We start from the raw sequence: 17144 nt of genomic DNA, 5'->3' as shown, positions 1-17144 counted from the left end.
GCAGGAACAGAGGTGGGGGGGGTTGAGAGGAAATCTGGATGGAGTGGGGGGAATGGAGTTGAGTAGATAGCCCCTACACATACATCTTCCAGAAACATTTGTGGAATGTCCAGGGCTCCAGACTCCAACCTAAAAATGAGGGGGTGGAGGGGACTAATCCCAGAGCCACATTCCAGGATAAGTAAGGTGGGAGTGTGAGTGAGGAGAGGGTTGGGCCAGGGGGAGGGCAGGAAAGGGAGGATGACTGCTATATAATGGTTAGACACAGGAGTCATACAGCCAGGGTCTGATTGCCATGCCAGAGGGTCCTATGGCTCATCAGCCGCCACCTTACAGTGGGGGAGGGAGGGGCTTTGAACCTCGAGACCCACTGGACTGCTGGGCTTGCGCTGTGCTGGTCACAGCCCAGAATCTGCTTGTGGCCATCTTCAACCTCCTGCTGCTCGGTGTGGTGTTGGGAACAGTACTACTGCCTGCTCTCCTCATGCTGGGCTTTGGCTTCCTCTGCCACTCAAAGGTAATTACAAGCTTTGTCTCAGTAGCCTCTTGCCCCTAGATTTTCCCTTACCTTTCTTTTGCTTAATGGAGTGGGCAGTGGGGTGGGGGAGTGAGATACAGAACTGAGCCCTCAACTCCAGGGAAAGTTAGATCTTAGAGGAGCTAGCTACTTAGGTTGAGAGCAGAGGTCTATTTAGGAGGAGGAGAATTTTCTTGGGTTCGCATCACCAACCTGAAGAATTTTAGGGATCCTACCCCAACCTTCAAAATCAGATCTCTTAATGCAGCTTCTCATCCCCAAGATACAGCGATCCAATACACGGTTCTTCATTGTGGAGATCTTGGTGTCTGGGTCCCCCACCTTACTCCACTTTTCTTCCATCCTAGTTCCTGCGTTCTCAGGCACCCCCCTGTACTGCCCACTTTCAAGACCCAGGATTCACAGTGTTGCTGGTAGTGGGTTTCCTGCTCCTGATGCCTTTGCTGATTCTCGCCTTAGCTGGTTACCGTCGCCTCTACTGCCGTCTCCGCCTTGCTGACTGCCTGGTACCTTATAGCCGGGCCATCTACCAGGATGGGGGACTCTCCCATCCCCCACCTCTAGGAGCCCCACAAGCATCCCAAGCGCTTCCTACTGCCATTGGCAAAGTCTGGGTCTGAAAGGACTCTCCCTTCTTTAGATAGGGTCCACCCTAACACCCAACTTAAGCCTCTAGGAGTCTGTTTTCCAGGAAGTGGTAGATAGCTAGTCCCTACGTCTGGACTGGAAACTTGAGATAAATTCCACATCTGAACCAGACTTGAAGGGAAATAGGGAATTTTTGGATTGGTCTCAATGAAAAACATCCTGAATATCTGGACTAAATGTGAAAAATCTCCATCTCTGGACAGCCTCTTTCCCATATGTACGGTTGAACTCTGCTCCATGGCACATCTGAATATGGGGGCTACTCTCCTACTCTGAGTTTTGGAATATCTGGACTAACTCCCAAATGTTAATCCTAAATTCAAGTTACTCCAAGGGGGAAGAAAAGCTGAATGTTGGGAAGGATGAGCTACTGGGTGGTTCACGAATAAAAGATGAATGAATCGGTCTTAGTCTGGAGTCTTCAGCTATGAATATTACTTTTTTTCCTAAGGATCTAGAAAGCCAGGCAACTTTAGCTCTGAGCAAAACTTTGTGGACAAGCAACCACTCCCTTTGCCATTTGCAGAAGCTAAGAAAATCAAGGGTCACTAGACCTTCCACCCTTATCTTATCAGTAAGGTTTCCTGGCCAGATCTTCCAAGTCAGTTCCTGGGGTTCAACTTTCCTCACTCACTGCTGGCTTGGTAGATGGGAACTCCACCTCTGGCTCACAGCCCTTTGCTCCCCTTGGGACGCAGGTGTTCCAGCCAAGAGCGTTGTCTATTCTCTAACCCCAGTCAGGAAGAACTGTCTTGCCAGGCCGGGGCTGGAAACAATGAGACATGCAGGACAGGATGGAGGGTCCCCACACCCTCCCACTTGGGTCACCTTAAGGCCTTGGGATATTTGTGTGCGCACGTGGGAGAATGGAACTGAGTAGCCACAGAAGGCAGGTGTGTTACTGGGTTTTATTCTAGACAAACTTGCACAAGCAGGCTTTTTGGCAACCATACTGTCGAAATTTCCCTTCCAAGGATCCTGTCCTACATCCTTCCCCATCAACCCACCCTTTTCCTGCTGAGACAATCTGGAGTCAGTGAGTGAAGAGACCAACTTAAGGGTCCTGTAATGAATAGTGAGATTCATTTCCCTTAAGAGGCTTAGTACAGCCAAATCTCCTAGGTGTTGAAACCCAAAATAATGTCAAAGTGGTTAATTGTCATTTTACAGCAGAAGAAACTAAGGTCCAGAAAAGCTGTCCATGATCCCACAGCAAATTAGTGGCAGAGGCTGGACTATTATACTTTTTCTATTCCCAGCCAATTCCTCTAGGGAGGGAAAAGGAGAGTTGGGAAGAGGTTTATCTCATTGCTCTGGTTTCAGGTGAGCATCTCTCTCTGGATCCTTCAAAACTAGAAGTCGGTTTTTCCTTTCTTCTCCATGGCCCAGAATCAGGGTCAGGGAGTTGCTGGCCTCCCAGCCACCCTCTCCACCCAAGTAGCACAAGTTCAATAGATCACAGGCTTTAATCGGAAGATGAGTGAGGGAAGATGAAGGCAAGACAGATAATCACAGCTTCTCAGTCTCAATTCCCTAGTGGATGCTGAGGGCCAAGAGTCACAGATAGGGAGGGCAGGTCAGACTCTCCCTTTGTACTTCAACAGAAACGATGTGATGCCCAGGAACCATAGCCAGGCCCAGGACACGAGGCTCCCCAGCTGAGAAGGAATCTGAAAGAGAAATTGGGGGGATGTGAGGGGAGTGTCAGGAATGTGCAAAGCCACACCTTCTGAACCAGTCATGGACTTTCCGTCATGGGGAGTACCCTAGGCTGGCAATCAGGAACCCCAGTTTTTAGCCCTGCCTCTGTCTACTACAAACCTGATGTGACCTTAGGCATCGCCCGTCTTCTCTGTAAAATGCAGAGAAAACCTGCCCCATCTAACAGTCACCGCCAGCATTTCTCTGGAGCGCACCAAGCGCTTACAACACCGCAAGACGGGAGTGCAGTCACTCCTGGAGGTGGAACTGGGTCAAGTCAGCCCACGGGTGACAAAACCAGGACTAGGACCCAGCTCTCTGCCCCCCCGAATCAGGCTGCCGCCCCTGGACCTAGGCTGCCTCGCCGCTCTGCTCGAGGAAGAGCTTTGCTTCGGGCTGGTGGTCGGATGCAGACCCCAAGTATTCCAGGGGCACCCTTAGTGCCTTGCCCAGGAGAAACCCAGGCACGGGGGTACGCGCACGCGCTCTGACCCGTGGGCTTGAGGAACTCCTGCGCGGAGCCCAGGATGACATTGCAGTCACGATCCGTGCACAGGAAGCAGCCCACGAGGGTGCGCCCGTCTGTCATGCGAATGCGCATGTTCTTGTTGAGCAGTCCCTCCAAGCGCCTGCGCGCACGAGCAGCCACCGCCGAGTCTTCGCGCTCCCCGTCAGAGTCCTGCAGCCCGGGGGGAGGGAGGACATAGCGTTCAGCTAGCCGGGACATCCAGCAGAACTACATCTCCCAAGAGTCCCGACAGCCCAGGAGCACCGGGGCAAGGAGAAGCTGCGCCAAGGACTGCCGGGAGATTGTAGTTCTTGCCCTATCCTCCTCCCTACGCCTGTCCTCCCGTCGCTTTACCCCCTCTCCCGATTCCGGTTGCCCCGCTGCTGACCCCAGCGCTGGAGCTGCTCTGGCGTCGGCTGCAGCAGCCGTTCTCCTCTCGCAGCAGTACGGTCGCCCCAGCTCCGGCCATCGGACTCCGGCGGCGGTTCCTCCTCTGGGGCCCCTCTTCGCTTTCTCCACAAGCACTTAATGAGCGCAGCCTGAAATCTCGCGGGAACTAGGGCAAACGGAGGGGAGGGGAGAAGGGCGTGTCTCTAAGAGGGTTTCGGTTCCACGCCCTCTTCTTTCTCGCGATACCATACAAACCAATAGCTCGAGTGCTCCCGTCTCCTTGGCAACTTCCCGCTTCCCCAGAGCTCCGCCTGCCTTCTGGTAGCCGTATCTCGCCGAATAAATTAGGTATTGGAGCTTCGGCCCATCCTCCTTGGACTCCCCAAATATCGCGAGAAAACTCCCAGACACTCACTAATGGTGGCTCTCCTTGGTGAAATTTGTACTTAGTCTCAAGATCTGCGCTCTACTGCGAACATGCTGTGGCAAACAGCGTCTGTTTGGACGTCTCGCTCACTTCCTGTTCTCTGCCTCTTATTCCCATTAATCAGGAGCTCCATGTTTTGGGTTAGGGAGCCGGACTACGATTCCCATGAAGCTGTGCGGCACCGCAACATTTCCCATCCCCAGGGGAAAGGGCTTTTTGACTCTTGTCCTGCCACTCCCCTGGACGGTGGCCCGCAAAGGACAATGGTTCCCATGTCAGCAGGAAACCGCGTCCCCCCTCCCCCTTGGTAGGGGCGGAGAAAAAGGGGGAGCGCGGGGGTGGGGTGAGGCGGATAGTGGAAGCGCCGAGGGGGATGCTAAGAGGAGGGTGCTAGAGGTGGAGGGTAGAGTTTTCCGACTCCCAGAAAAGTGTCGTCCCTGGAGCGTGCAGCCATGCTGGATATAGAAGACAACGAGATCTTTGAAAAGCCGACCCGGGGGCTCGTGGCCGGCCCGAACATGCGGTATTTTCAGCGGCGCTATTTCAATACGGCCGAAGTGGCCAAGCACAACACGGCCGACGACCTGTGGGTAAGCTACCTGGGCTCTGTGTACAATCTCACTTCGCTGGCCAAGGAGTACAAAGGTGAGGCGTGGAGGCGAGGGCGGGGGAGGGGGGAGGAACGTCCCGCGATGGGGAGGAAGGATCTGCTCTCGGGCTACCATCCCCCCCACCCCCACCCCCCCAGGGAGCGTGCTGATGAAGCCCATCGTGGAGGCGGCAGGACAGGACATCAGCCACTGGTTTGATCCCTTTACCGGAGATGTGAGTGCCGGGGTCCCCTGGCTGGGGAGGGTGGGGTGCAGCCTCCCGAACGCTGCCTGGGGGGCTTGAGCGCTGCCTTCCCTTTCTGGAAGATCCGAACGCACATAGACCCGCTGACGGGCTGCGTGAAGTACTACACCCCCAGGGGGCGCTTCGTGCACATCCCTCCGCCGCTGCCCCGCTCCGATTGGGCCAACGACTTCGGCCTGCCGTGGTGGAGGCAGACCCAGTACGAGGTGGGACTGCTGTCCCAGAAGACCCGGCTCATTCGCATCATCAACACGCTCACTTCTCAGGAGCACCAGCTGGAGGTGAGAAGCCGGGGCGGGGGGAGGGGAAGGAGCCCGAGAAAGCCCCCTCCCCCTCTAGGGAAGAGAAATCGGACCCTCCAGTCTGGCTGGCGGCCAGCCCACCCCAGCTCACTGTTCCCTTGCCCATCCTCCAGGGTTAAGGCATCTGGGGCCGGGTACCTTGTCCACAATATTCCTAAAATTCTTCCAGTATGCTGAAGGTAACTAGGACTGGTCTCTTCAGTGGCCGTTTTCAGGCAATAGAATGTTGAGAACTGTGGTGCCATTTGCATGCTGGAAGTTGTCATCATGCTACAAGGAAAGTTGTCTTCAGCTACTAGATGAAAACCTTTTAGAAACAGGACCCTCCGATTCAGGGAATGGGGGATGATGCATTCCGAGTTTTATAGTTTACCAGATTCGGGTTTTGCTAGAGAAGTTGTAATTGTGAAGATAAAGGCCTTTAGGCTTCTATAGTCAGGAATGCGTCTCTTGGGACTGACTGCTGTATTCTAGGACTTCTAGGCCTCTGAATATGTTGCAGGTTAAGAGTTCTTAGCCTCTCAGGCTTTTCTTTGCCTGAGCTGTGGGGCTGCCTTTATGGGATCCTTCCAGAACTCTGGCCCTTCATCTAGGTGGGGGAACTGGAGACCATGTGGGAAATCCTACACCGATATCTCCCCTACAATGCTCATTCTGCCAGCTACACTTGGAAATTTAATGGTGTCAACCTCGACATGGACAAGACCCTGGAGCAAAATGGGATTCCAGATGAGGATCGAGAGTTTGAACAACTTAACATGGACCCAGAGCAGTTCACACCTGCCTTGTTACTGTACTTCAATGATGACCTCACTGAACTATAGGGAGATACCCATATAATACGTAGACTAGAGAAAGAACAGGGTGTATGGCTCAGTCTCTGCCCTGGGGAAAATGGGGAAGCCTAAATCTAGTTCTTCATCGCATTCTTGATCTCTTAACTCTCAGCCCTTGCCTTCCACCAAGGCCCCATATCACTTGGAAACTCAGGAGTGCTTAGCCCCATTTTATATAGCACACTGAGGATATTGGGATTTTTTTTTAAGTCAGGACCTGACAAAGTAAGATTAACTTCACCCAAGCAGCTTCTTTAATAAGGTGACTACAAGAAGATCTGGAGTCTTCATTTTTCTCTTCTGTGAAGAGGTACTGAAGCAAGAAATGGTAAAAGGGTCTTGCCACAAAGTGAAGCATAGAGGCGAGGCAGAGGAGCCAGCAAGGACCTTAGGAGGACTAGGATACTATAAGAATTTAATCCCCTGTGCCCAGAATTGGCCCACCTCTTCTCTAGGATAAGTGGGAAAACACATCACCATGGGTTTGGGGAAAGTTCTTGAAGCACTTTGGAAAACTGGGAAATCAGCAAACATTTCTTAAGCACCTACTTTTTTCAAGTTCCTGTGCTAGACACTGAGTCACAGAGACAAAAATGAAACATCTTGTTCTTGAGCAGCTTACATTCTACTGAGTGTAAGAAAAACATGTCTGGTACTATCCATTGAGACTGGGCTTGTGCTCAGTTCAGCTGAATGTCATGCAGAAATACTTATCTATTCCACTTATTCTACCAGTACATCAGATACTGTATTCTCTCTGCCTCATACACAGAGACTAGGCTTTTGAACAAAGTCTTGAATGCATTCTGGGGCTATGCCTGTTTTATGGTGGGAACTGGTAGGTCTGGAGTGTAGTCAACCACCTGTCTTACTTGGAGTCACTGTTAGGAAAAAGATTAGAGATGCTATTCAGAAGCCAGTGGGAGCTGGAGAAAGGAAAGGTTTCAGCTAAGCAGTGGATGTAGAAAGGAAACTCAAGTGGAGAAAACCTACATGCAACTTTCAGTTCTCTTCATTTAGACTTTACTCCAGGGATATGGTGAAGTGTGGGTATTTTTCCTACTGTGGAGAAGGGTTGAATGAATGTTGGAGATTTCATCATTAGTGAAGAAATTTGAAAGCAGGGCCTAGAGACTGGGGAACATACTACTGGGAGGGAGAAATACTGAAGAATGTGTTTAAGAATGGGAATGTACCAGTGGTTGGGGCAAATGAGAAGGAAGAGTTGATTTAGAAGGATGCGGGAAAGCTAATGGAGAACCAAGCTCTTTAGAGGCTCTTTCCCATGGGAAACTTTACAGGGTAGTTCTAACATATACAGAAGAGTTTTCTTTGTAAGCTCTCCAAAAAGGGAGATAAGATAACTCACCCCATAGCCAAGTATCCCCTAAAAATCAAGAGTGGAGGGTATCTAATTGACCCAAAGGAGCTTCAGGGTAAAGTGAGATAGAATGGACTTTCTCCCAGAGAGGGAGATTAGTATCTTCTCTCCGTATAAGAGACAGGCAGGAGTTGGTTGGCGTTCAGCTCCTTTCAGAGCTGCATGGGAGTTTTAAATATTTGGGGTGGGGATGGAGATGGAGGATGGGGTGTGTTTGGGGAAGCGGAGAATAAATAAAGATGTGTGTATTGTCCTCAGCAATCTTTTTCATAGTCACTAATGTTGTAGAATCTATTCTCCGCTCAGCAGAAGCACTTAATCCATACTACCCATTCCATCACTTCATCAGGTACTATATTCCTTACATATTAATGTACATCTACTCTTTCCTAACTAAGTTGTAGGATCCTCAAGGGTAGAGACTAGATAACTTCTCATTTTGTATCCCACCTACCCTCATATCACCTAACAGTTCTGAACACACAGTTAACTATTGTGGGCTGGGCAGGTAGTTTAGGTCTGCAATTTGAACAAATGAAACATTCATGAAATCCATCTAAAGGTTAACAAAAGGCTTATTTAGGCATGGGAGAGAAGGGACATTTAAAACAGTGAAGGAATGTTCAGGATATAGCATCGATTCAGCTGAGCATGGCCTTTCTGTGTCAGTGTTTATCCTGCCAGCCTTTGGTCAGACAACTGAGAAGGGAGCTTCAGCCTCTAGAGTCTGGGCTCTTTTGTACCCAACTGATCAGGAATAGCTCGTCTTAGTTTAGTCGTTTGTCGTTCAGTCGTTGCCAACTCTCCTTGACCCTACTTGGGGTTCTTGGCAAAGATGCTGGTGTGGTTTGCCATCTCCTTCTCCATCTCATTTGACAGATGAGGAAACTGAGGCAAACAGGGTGAAGTGACTGACCCAAGGTCACACAGGTAGTAAAATGTCTGAAGCCAGATTTGAAGTTGAGTCTTCTTGACTCCAGGCACAGAACTCTATCTACTTCACCACCTAGTTGCCTTAAGTCTTATTACCCTGAGCCAATGAAACCTAGAGGACAATTTCAGTACCTTTTAATGAAAACTAGCTTAACTTGCCTAGGAAATGGGAGCCTTAGAATATTGCTCTTACCATGGTGCTCAATAAATAATTTCTAATGAATGAATCGTTGTATGAATTGGGAATTGGAGAAATGGTGGTAAGATTGGGTGATAGACACACATGGATCCTCTTTTCCAATGTTTCTAATTTGTTCCGCTTATATGTTTCTTCACCATGGTCACCACCACCCTCCCCCCCAAAACAAAACAAACCACGGTTGAAGCCTACAGTGAACTTCAGGGACAACCTGCCTGTCGTTGCCTTTCTGTGGCCACCAGGTGGAGACTATCTCCTCTGGGGCTGAAGAAAGGAGAAACGAGAATTCTCCCAAGAGCTCAACAGGGTAACTTTTATAGGTGGGATACAAAGTGAGAGGAAAACAAAAATCAGGGAAGGAATGTGTATGTTGGGGGCTCAAAAAAGGGGGAGTTTGTACATGAGAAGAAAGAAAGAGGGGAAGACTGAAGTTCAGAAAGATAAGGCTTATGGGAAATAGAATCTAAAATGGATGAATTTTTTTATAAAATTACTGAATGCCCAATATGTAAATGGCACTGTACTAAGAGTTATGGAAGATGACGTAAGAGATTAGAAACCAACAGCCTCATTGTGGAAAACAAGATGTATGTACTGGGGGAAAGGGCAAGATTTAATTTCTGCTTTTGGGTTATCTTAAATAAGTTACAACCTTTCAGCCTCAGTTTCCTCATGTAAAATGAGGGGGTTGAGCTCCAAATCTGTCATGTCATGGAAAAACAATAAATGAATAATGCAGATTAAATAAATGAAATCTGTCACACGTGGGAAAATGAAATAAACAAGAGGCAGCAAGTTGCTAAATGATAAATGAGGAGTACAAACTGAGTTTTCAAACTTAATTTGTTGTCATACCTTCAGCAAAGAACATTCTCTGGTGAGAGGTGGTATCAGGACCAGGAGACCTGCCACTTAGGAGGGTAGATGAGTGAGGAGACAGATTGAAGTCCTTGGAAGTCCACACCCAACAGCACCAAGTTAGTTGAAGAGTACTCAGGAAAGAAGATAAACTTCTGTGTAAGGATTATTTCATTCATCCCCAATGCCTAAGTCCTGTCTAGTAACCAGATAAATACTTGCTGACTGATTGACAGATTTTTTACATTTTAGGAGGAAGTCCCTTGCACCCCAATGGAGCTGTAAGAATGGCTTCTGCAATCTTGGGAAATAATCTAGAGGATAACAGCCTTTGCATTGAGGGAAAGGCAAGAATGGGAAGAAAGTTTAAGGTAGAGCTACAGGGGTGACCCCACCCTGAATTACAGATCTTTGGCCTTTGGGGAACGTATCTTTTTTTTTCTTCCTAAGTAATGCTTAGCATGTTATAGAATCATAGATTTGGAGCTGGAAGGTACCTTTGAAGTCATCTAGTTCAATCTCTTGTAAGAGATGAGAAAATTGAGGCCCAGAGAAATTGAATAATTTGTCCAAGGTATCACAGTAAATGGCAATGATCTGGGAGAAGGGACTAAGGCTAGCATAGAAACACTGGTGGAAGACTTTTAGTTGGAAGACAAATTTCTGGAGAGAGCCTCCCTCTCTGGTGATCATGTCTGTGGATAAGAGGCATTAGGAAACAACAGTATTTTTGTTAAAGAAATTCAGTTTTCCCATTGAGCTCCATTATAAAATGAGATGTCTTTGTTAGAGGAAAATGTAACCTTTAGAATGTTAAAATGGGATTGTAGAGCTTATCTATCAGATTGCACACCATTTTGGGGAGGAAGGAGGGGGAGAAGATTTAAAAGTCAAAATCTTATGGAAGTGATTGTTGAAAACTAACAATAAATTAATAAAGAATGTTAAAATGGGGCAAGTTTTAAACAATGTTTTAAAGGAAAACTAGCAAAACCTGATAGTATTCAAAATAAACATAATGCTGTGTTGGTACTGCTATGGCACTTATATGAAACTGTAATTCATTAGTGTGGGTGTTTTTAGCCATACAGATCAAAGCCCAACCATGCCTACATATCTTGTATGACTAGTCTATTCCTTCAAATACAAAATAGGGCATACTTATTATGAAAAATAAGTCACAAAATTAAAATATTTAAGCAAAAACAGTATCAGTAACTAGCAGTATTCCTACCTCACCCTGCCTTAAATGGCTTATCTCTTTATTCACTCATACATTTCCTATATGATATTTCTCTTTCTGTTTCTGGTATGTACGTCATTATTGAAAACAAGTTCCAACCTACTTGCATTTTTTCATTGCCCTTTGAGTCACTGCAATTTTGATTCTTCAGAAATTGGGCTTGGTCCAAGATTCACAACCATTTACAAGTATTGCTGAGAGAATATCTGTGCTAAAAAAGAGGGTTCTTCTATATCAGCTGATTCAAGTGAAGTAAGCAGAACCAAGAAAATAATACATATGACAATGAAAGGGAAAAGACCCTCCCTCCCCCCACAATGAAACTGAATGCTATGTAATTATATTAAGTTTGACCCCAGAAAAGGCAAGAAAATGTACCTGTTTCTCTTTGTAGATGTGCGAGACTAGGATATGGAACACTGTCAGACTTGATTGATATGTTAGTTTTGAGGAGTAATTCACTGGGCAAGGAAAAAGGAAATGACATATTTGGAAATGAAGTGACATAAAAGTGAGAGAGATCAATAAAAATTTTGAAAGTCTCCACACTAGGGAGCAGCTTGAGATCATTAAAAGCAATGCACAATTTGCCAAATTGCTAGAATCTAGCCCACTCACTTTTTCCTAGTTCAGTTAACTGCCCATCCGCAGTGCCTATACTTATATGTACTGATGAACTAACTCAGTAGATTGGTCATCCAACCTCACACACAGAATCATAAATTTAGCACTGTTAAGGTACCTTAGACATCAGCCCTCCTCAACTAACAGATGAGTAAAATGAAACCAAGAGAAATTACATGATTTCCCAAAGTCATACAGATACAGCCACTGTTAAAGTCTAGGACTTCTGACTGTAAATCAGATGCTGCTACATCGTGCTGCCTCCAGCATTTCTCATCCACTTAGTTTTTCTTATATAGACTGTTAGGCTGATCTTTTTTGCATAATTAGATCTCATTAAGAAGGCTCTGTAACATGTATAACCTATATCAAATTGCTTGCCCTTTCAATGGTAGAGGGTGGGAGAGAATTTGGAACTCCAAAGTTAAAAAAAAAATTAGTTTTGAAAAATTTTACATGTAAATGGGGAAGAGTAAAATACTATTTTTTAAAAAAGGTTCTGCAATATGCTTTATGCATTCAGTATAATCATCTTCAAAAGGACCTTATCGTCTATAGGGAATCCCATTTCTGTGTGACATTTGTGAACTCTTTTCACGGGCATATATCTTGTTTTATGCTTTGACAATAATCAGGAGGATTTCTTCTGTGATTACATTTCTCCAAGAATCCTGCAGTAGGATTGTAATACTTGGCTCCTAGGCTGCCACTTAGAGAACACTGCCCTAAGAGATGACTGATGAATAAGACGCTATCCCAGAGCTCATCCGTCTAGGGACTGTTTCTGAACTTGCCTTTCTGGGACTAGTGGGACAGAGAAGTATCTTGTGCATAGGACATGTGGGAGGAAGTATGGTGAGTAGGATCAGAAGGTATGTGATCTCTTGGTGCCCTGACCCACTGCCTGACACTTTCACGGCTTGTTGCTGGGCAATGATAATCAGAATTCCTATAAACATAAATCATAACTTTTATGTATCAGGATAGAGAGACGACTCCTCCAAAGTAAAAAGATCAGCAGGTAGCCTCCATATGTAACAAGGCTGACCTAACCATATTGGGCTTTAGGACAATTCAGGGAGTATGCTTTTGTATTTCCTTATTATGTAATGAAATTTCAATATATTAATAAGCTGACCTCAGAGCCCCCACCAGTTCATTACAAACTATTTTAAAACTCGAGAAATGTCTTTTTCCAATAGGGCTTGCTGTTAGACCTATCCTAATTCCAGTTCATTTAAGGGAGGAATAGATAGGAGAGACAAAGATCTCCCCCCACATTCAGGCAAAGTAACCAGTGCTTATTTCTGCTGTTTAACAGCCCCCATCATAACATGTGTGTCCTTTGTTTGATTATAAATAAAATCTGGAAGCTGCCTACATCCTTGTATAGTTAATATCTGAGATAATAGAGTTGGGAAGATGTTTTTATGCTGAGAGATGTATGACATTCCTGTTTCAATTAGCTGAGATACCTTCTGTAGATTGGAGTTGAGCCACAAAAGGCAGGATAGTAGAGATATAAAGATCACGCAAGGCTTTTATTGAGGATGGGGGAGAATGTATTAATAGGTAGGATGGAAGCAGTAAAGGGGAGAGATTGAAGGTAAATGAGAAAATGGGGATGATGAAGGGCACATTTCTGGAAGAGATGGAATAGGATAGGATGATTTGTATGGGTAGAGGAGTTTGCCTTGGCTGGGAGAGAGGTTACACCTTCATGTGAGGCAGGGGTGAAAAAGGAGAGCATCAGTGATACATAAGGAAGATAGAAGAGTGACCTCTTGGTGAATGGCCTCAATCTTTTCAATAAAATATGAGACACAATTCTCAACTGAGAGGCTGTAGTTAAGCTATGGCGGGGTTGGGAAGAGATTAAGAGGTTTGGAAGACACTGTGATAAGTAGGATAATGAATTAATCTGGGATGTGTATTGGATTGCCTAACAGCAGTGAAGGCCCAGTTGAGGTAATGTAACAAATTTGTAGTGAACCTAGTCAGAATTATTTTGTGATTTTTCTCCACTTCCAGTGGGAGTAATCCAAAGCTGGGGCTTGTCAGGGAACAATTGGCAGTATAATATAGGGGTAAGAGACTCAAAAAGAAATGATTTACATGTGAAAAATAGAGAAAAGAGTGTGACGGATGCAGGGGTGACAGCCTGGGAGAGAATTGAGGGACTTAAGGGATTGTATGAATGAAAAGCAGGGTTTGGTATGAGAAGACAGAGGGAAATGTAGGAAGATTGCACTTAGAATCAACATGCATTTGACCTAGAACATTTGGTGGTGATGGGCTAATGGCTCACTAAACAGAAAGATGGCAATGGCAAGAAAGGGAAAAAAGGGGGCATTCTGATTATCAAGGTGGTCCAAAATTGGTCTCTATCATCTGCGCATTGTGTGGAATGAACAATATCAGTAGTATATCTGGATCCTCCACAGTCTCCGAGGAATTAGCCTACAGGAGGGGGAAAACATCACCCCCTTCATTCCCTACCATTACCATTGAAAAGCTGAAGTGAAATTAAATGAAATCTTACTTTGTGCTAGACTTAATGCCAGTCCATGCCAACCATATTGGCTGTCCTAATCAACAAGGAAGCCTAAAATGTTTGTTTAATCAGCCTTTTCAGATGGACAGGACAATTGACATAACTTTGTGAATGTAGCCAATCATTTTACATGTCGCTAGGCTATGTTACTGATTGTCAATGTTCATAAATCAGCTGAATGGAATAATTCTGTACAGAGCCTCTCCTGGGCCATTGCGGTTCCTTACAAGGTACAGCTCTGCGTTGGTTGCAGGGGCAGGCATGCAGTGTTTCTAAGGGCAAGGCATCATCTCACTTTATCCCATTAGAAAATATGGACTGCTGTGATTTGACTTCATGGTGTCAATTTTCTCAGATAGTGCTCTACCGTCAGAAGAGCAATATGCCCTGCAGAACTGTGCAGCCTGCGACTGGTAAATGGATTAGCCCAAATATAAGGCTCTCATTTTGTCCTCATTGCTGCTGACCCTGTTTTGTGGTATGTCATTGGCATGCCTGCTGCCCCTACCCTGATTGTGCTGAATAAACATATACTTCTCCTTTGCCTCTACTCTGCCTCCATTTCCTCAGTATAAGACACCCACTTCATCTGCTTTTTGGCAGGAGTGGGTCAAATCTTTTATCACCTGGTGCTTTCATTTGGCTTATTAACTTATTACCCTGTAGTGGCAGGCCTCACTGAATACCTGCATGGGTTTCTGAAATATCTCCTGCCTTTGATAAATGAATTGACTTCCTTTCTGAGGAAGTCTGTCCGTATTGTTACTAAAGGAGATAGCTCTCCCATGAAGTGAAGGGAAGGGAAGAAGATGGGAGTTTTATTGCTCACTGAAATCCCCAAATTACCTAAGGAAAATGTTTTTTGCCTCAAGCCTGGCTTCATTGGGAACTTAGGCCCAGTGTGGATAGCCTGAGATGTAGATATCTTAACTTTGGGAAAAATGCAAGATGTTTCCCTTAACCTCACATTTGCCTTTTCCCTTAATGGTCTGGACAAATCATCATACTGAAAGGCTGAGGAGGGATAGTGAACCTTGACTACACAGGAAAAGTTCAAGAAATGGTGCAAAAAGGGGAGATAATGGAGATGTTGCCCAACTGTTGTCAACTCATGGGTAAAACTTAAGGGAGGTATAGGAAGACCTTCACAGGACCTGAAGATTATTACATTCTGGGCCAAAAAATGTGGTCCCATTCTGTGAGAAGTGGTAGCAAATATTCCAGAAAACATGGAATGCATGGTAGAGGTGTGGGTAAATGCCATCTTGGGCTGAGAGACAAATTGCAAGCTTTTGTTTCCAGGTATGATTTTTCAGATATCTTAGAGTGGAGACACCTTTCTGATTCTGGTAGTCAAAGCTTCTGCTTCTGGCTGCTTGGCGTTATCTTCAGTTGACCTCTGGGTCCAGTGTTTATCATCCAGGTAACACAGTTACTGCTCTGGCTTGAAGGGGAAGGGGAGGAATTGCTGTTACTTTTTACACTTTCCTTTTATTTTTTCTCATTGATAGATCATTATTGATCACCACCAAGATTTGCCATTGTATTCCTCCCCTTATTCTTCCAGGAGAGCCATCCATCACTTGTTAAGAATAAAGAAGACAAAAAAGTTCCACAAAACTAATCAAACATTCTAAAAAAGTCATACCCATGGCTCTCCATCTCTGCAAGGCAATGGGAAGGTGCCTTCTCACATCTTTTTTGTGCTGTTTGGCCTTTGTAATTTTGTAGCATTAAGATTCTGCTTTTTTCTTTCCTTTCCTTTCGCAGTGCTGTAGTCATTTGTATATTGTTTTCCTGGTTTTGCTTATTCACTTTGCATCACTTCATGCTTCCCTATATTCCTCAAATTCATTCCATTACATTAATTTTCCACAGTTTGTTCTGGCATCTACTTTGTTTCCAATTCTTAGCTACTACAAAGTGCCATTACAAATATTTTGGTGTATATGGGGCCATTCCTTTCATCACTGATCTCCTAAGGGTATTTAGCTGGCAGGGAAATTTCTGGGTCAGAGGGCATGGACAGTTTAGTCACTCTTTTGGCATTACTACAAGTTGCTTTCTAGAATAGTTAGATCAAATCAGTGCCTTAGTGGATCCATCTATCTACAACCCTTTCAACATTGGAATCTTGAGTTTGAGATGAAACATCAAGACTGGATTTGCTTTTCTGTCACTAGTTATTCAGGAGCAGAGGTTCTTAATTTTTTTGTGTCATGGACACCTTGTGGCAGTCTGATGAAGGCTAAGAATCCTTTCTCAGAACGTTTTTAAATGATAAAATACAGTAGGATTGCAAAGAAAACTGATTATAATGAAATAGTTATCAAAACAATTTTTTAAAAAAATTGAATTTGCAGAACTTGATGTTAAGAACCCATGATTTAAAATATTTAATGCGGTTATTATTAGTTTGCAACTAAGACTTTGGGTTTAAAATGGTGACCTAGAGAAACCCAGATCTCTCCAAAACAAATTTCTAAAAATGTGCCAAAAGGAACAATAAGAAAATCAAAGAAAAATATCTCCAATAAGCTCCTCCATACAGTTTGTAACTACACAAGAAGACTGCCAGAAGCCTGTGGACACTTTTAAATGAGACAAGCCAAGAACAGTGGAAGCCACAGCACCCAGGCAGCCTGTGCCACAGCAGGAGATAAAGTCAAACTAGCACCTGGGCAGCGCAGGGTCCAAGCAGCTCAAGACAGAGCCACAGCACAGGATCTTGTAGGAGACATGCAACAAGAACAATACCCAACCTGTTGGCCTGTTGGGACCACAGAAGAGGATGGAGCCATTCCAGTTTGAGACTGTACAAGGAAAGGAGACAGTGAAGGAGTTGAAGCTAAAATCCAAGTTGACCCATATGCTAGGAATTTTAACAGAGGATGGAGTTTAAATTTAGCTAACAACACTGTATCTAGAACAGTAAAGGCAACAGCACCCAGACTACAGAGGGTACAAGACGAAGCAGGTTCTGTTGCCTCATGCCAAGTGTAGAGGATAAAACACAGTCTGAATCAAGCACAATCTCTCAATTCAAAAAAGTGAGGCTAAAGATAAACAGAAAAATATCAAACAAAATTTAAAAAAAGAAAAGCTTTGGCCACAAGAGCACCTGGGGGAAATAAATCAAGAAATAAA

At 45.1% G+C, this 17144-nt stretch overlaps 3 protein-coding genes across 6 annotated transcripts; 2 read left to right on the top strand and 1 right to left on the bottom strand.

The window, feature by feature from the left end:
* The first annotated feature begins 11 nt into the window (after window positions 1-11).
* TMEM88 (transmembrane protein 88) lies at window positions 12-1596 on the top strand. The gene is made up of 2 exons (XM_072641163.1): window positions 12-517; window positions 886-1596. The coding sequence occupies exons 1-2, from the start codon at window positions 296-298 to the stop codon at window positions 1156-1158; spliced, it is 495 nt and encodes a 164-aa protein (XP_072497264.1). The 5' UTR covers window positions 12-295; the 3' UTR covers window positions 1159-1596.
* A 479-nt stretch (window positions 1597-2075) lies between these two features.
* NAA38 (N-alpha-acetyltransferase 38, NatC auxiliary subunit) lies at window positions 2076-3917 on the bottom strand. Its single transcript, XM_072641166.1, has 3 exons — window positions 3784-3917; window positions 3380-3566; window positions 2076-2856 (listed from the first exon to the last, which is right to left on the bottom strand). Exons 1-3 carry the CDS (start codon window positions 3862-3864, stop codon window positions 2744-2746), a joined length of 381 nt encoding a protein of 126 aa, XP_072497267.1. The 5' UTR covers window positions 3865-3917; the 3' UTR covers window positions 2076-2743.
* Window positions 3918-4545: 628 nt separating this feature from the next.
* On the top strand, window positions 4546-14539 carry CYB5D1 (cytochrome b5 domain containing 1). 4 transcript variants are annotated; one of them, XR_011974075.1, is made up of 5 exons: window positions 4546-4857; window positions 4961-5037; window positions 5130-5348; window positions 9580-9735; window positions 9829-14539. XR_011974075.1 is itself a non-coding variant. In XM_072641160.1 (4 exons), exons 1-4 carry the CDS (start codon window positions 4665-4667, stop codon window positions 9640-9642), a joined length of 552 nt encoding a protein of 183 aa, XP_072497261.1. In that variant the 5' UTR covers window positions 4546-4664; the 3' UTR covers window positions 9643-14539. The 4 variants fall into 4 exon arrangements, 3 of the variants coding, with proteins under 3 accessions (XP_072497261.1, XP_072497262.1, XP_072497260.1); XM_072641160.1 differs by having other exon boundaries at window positions 9580-14539; XM_072641161.1 differs by lacking the exons at window positions 9580-9735; window positions 9829-14539 and adding an exon at window positions 6031-8742.
* The last annotated feature ends 2605 nt before the right edge of the window (window positions 14540-17144 follow it).

This window comes from Notamacropus eugenii, chromosome 2 (genome assembly GCF_028372415.1).
Source record: "Notamacropus eugenii isolate mMacEug1 chromosome 2, mMacEug1.pri_v2, whole genome shotgun sequence".
Taxonomy (NCBI): domain Eukaryota; kingdom Metazoa; phylum Chordata; class Mammalia; order Diprotodontia; family Macropodidae; genus Notamacropus; species Notamacropus eugenii.
Note: the sequence above shows the minus strand (reverse complement) of the source record. Positions and strands in the feature narration are given on the sequence as shown.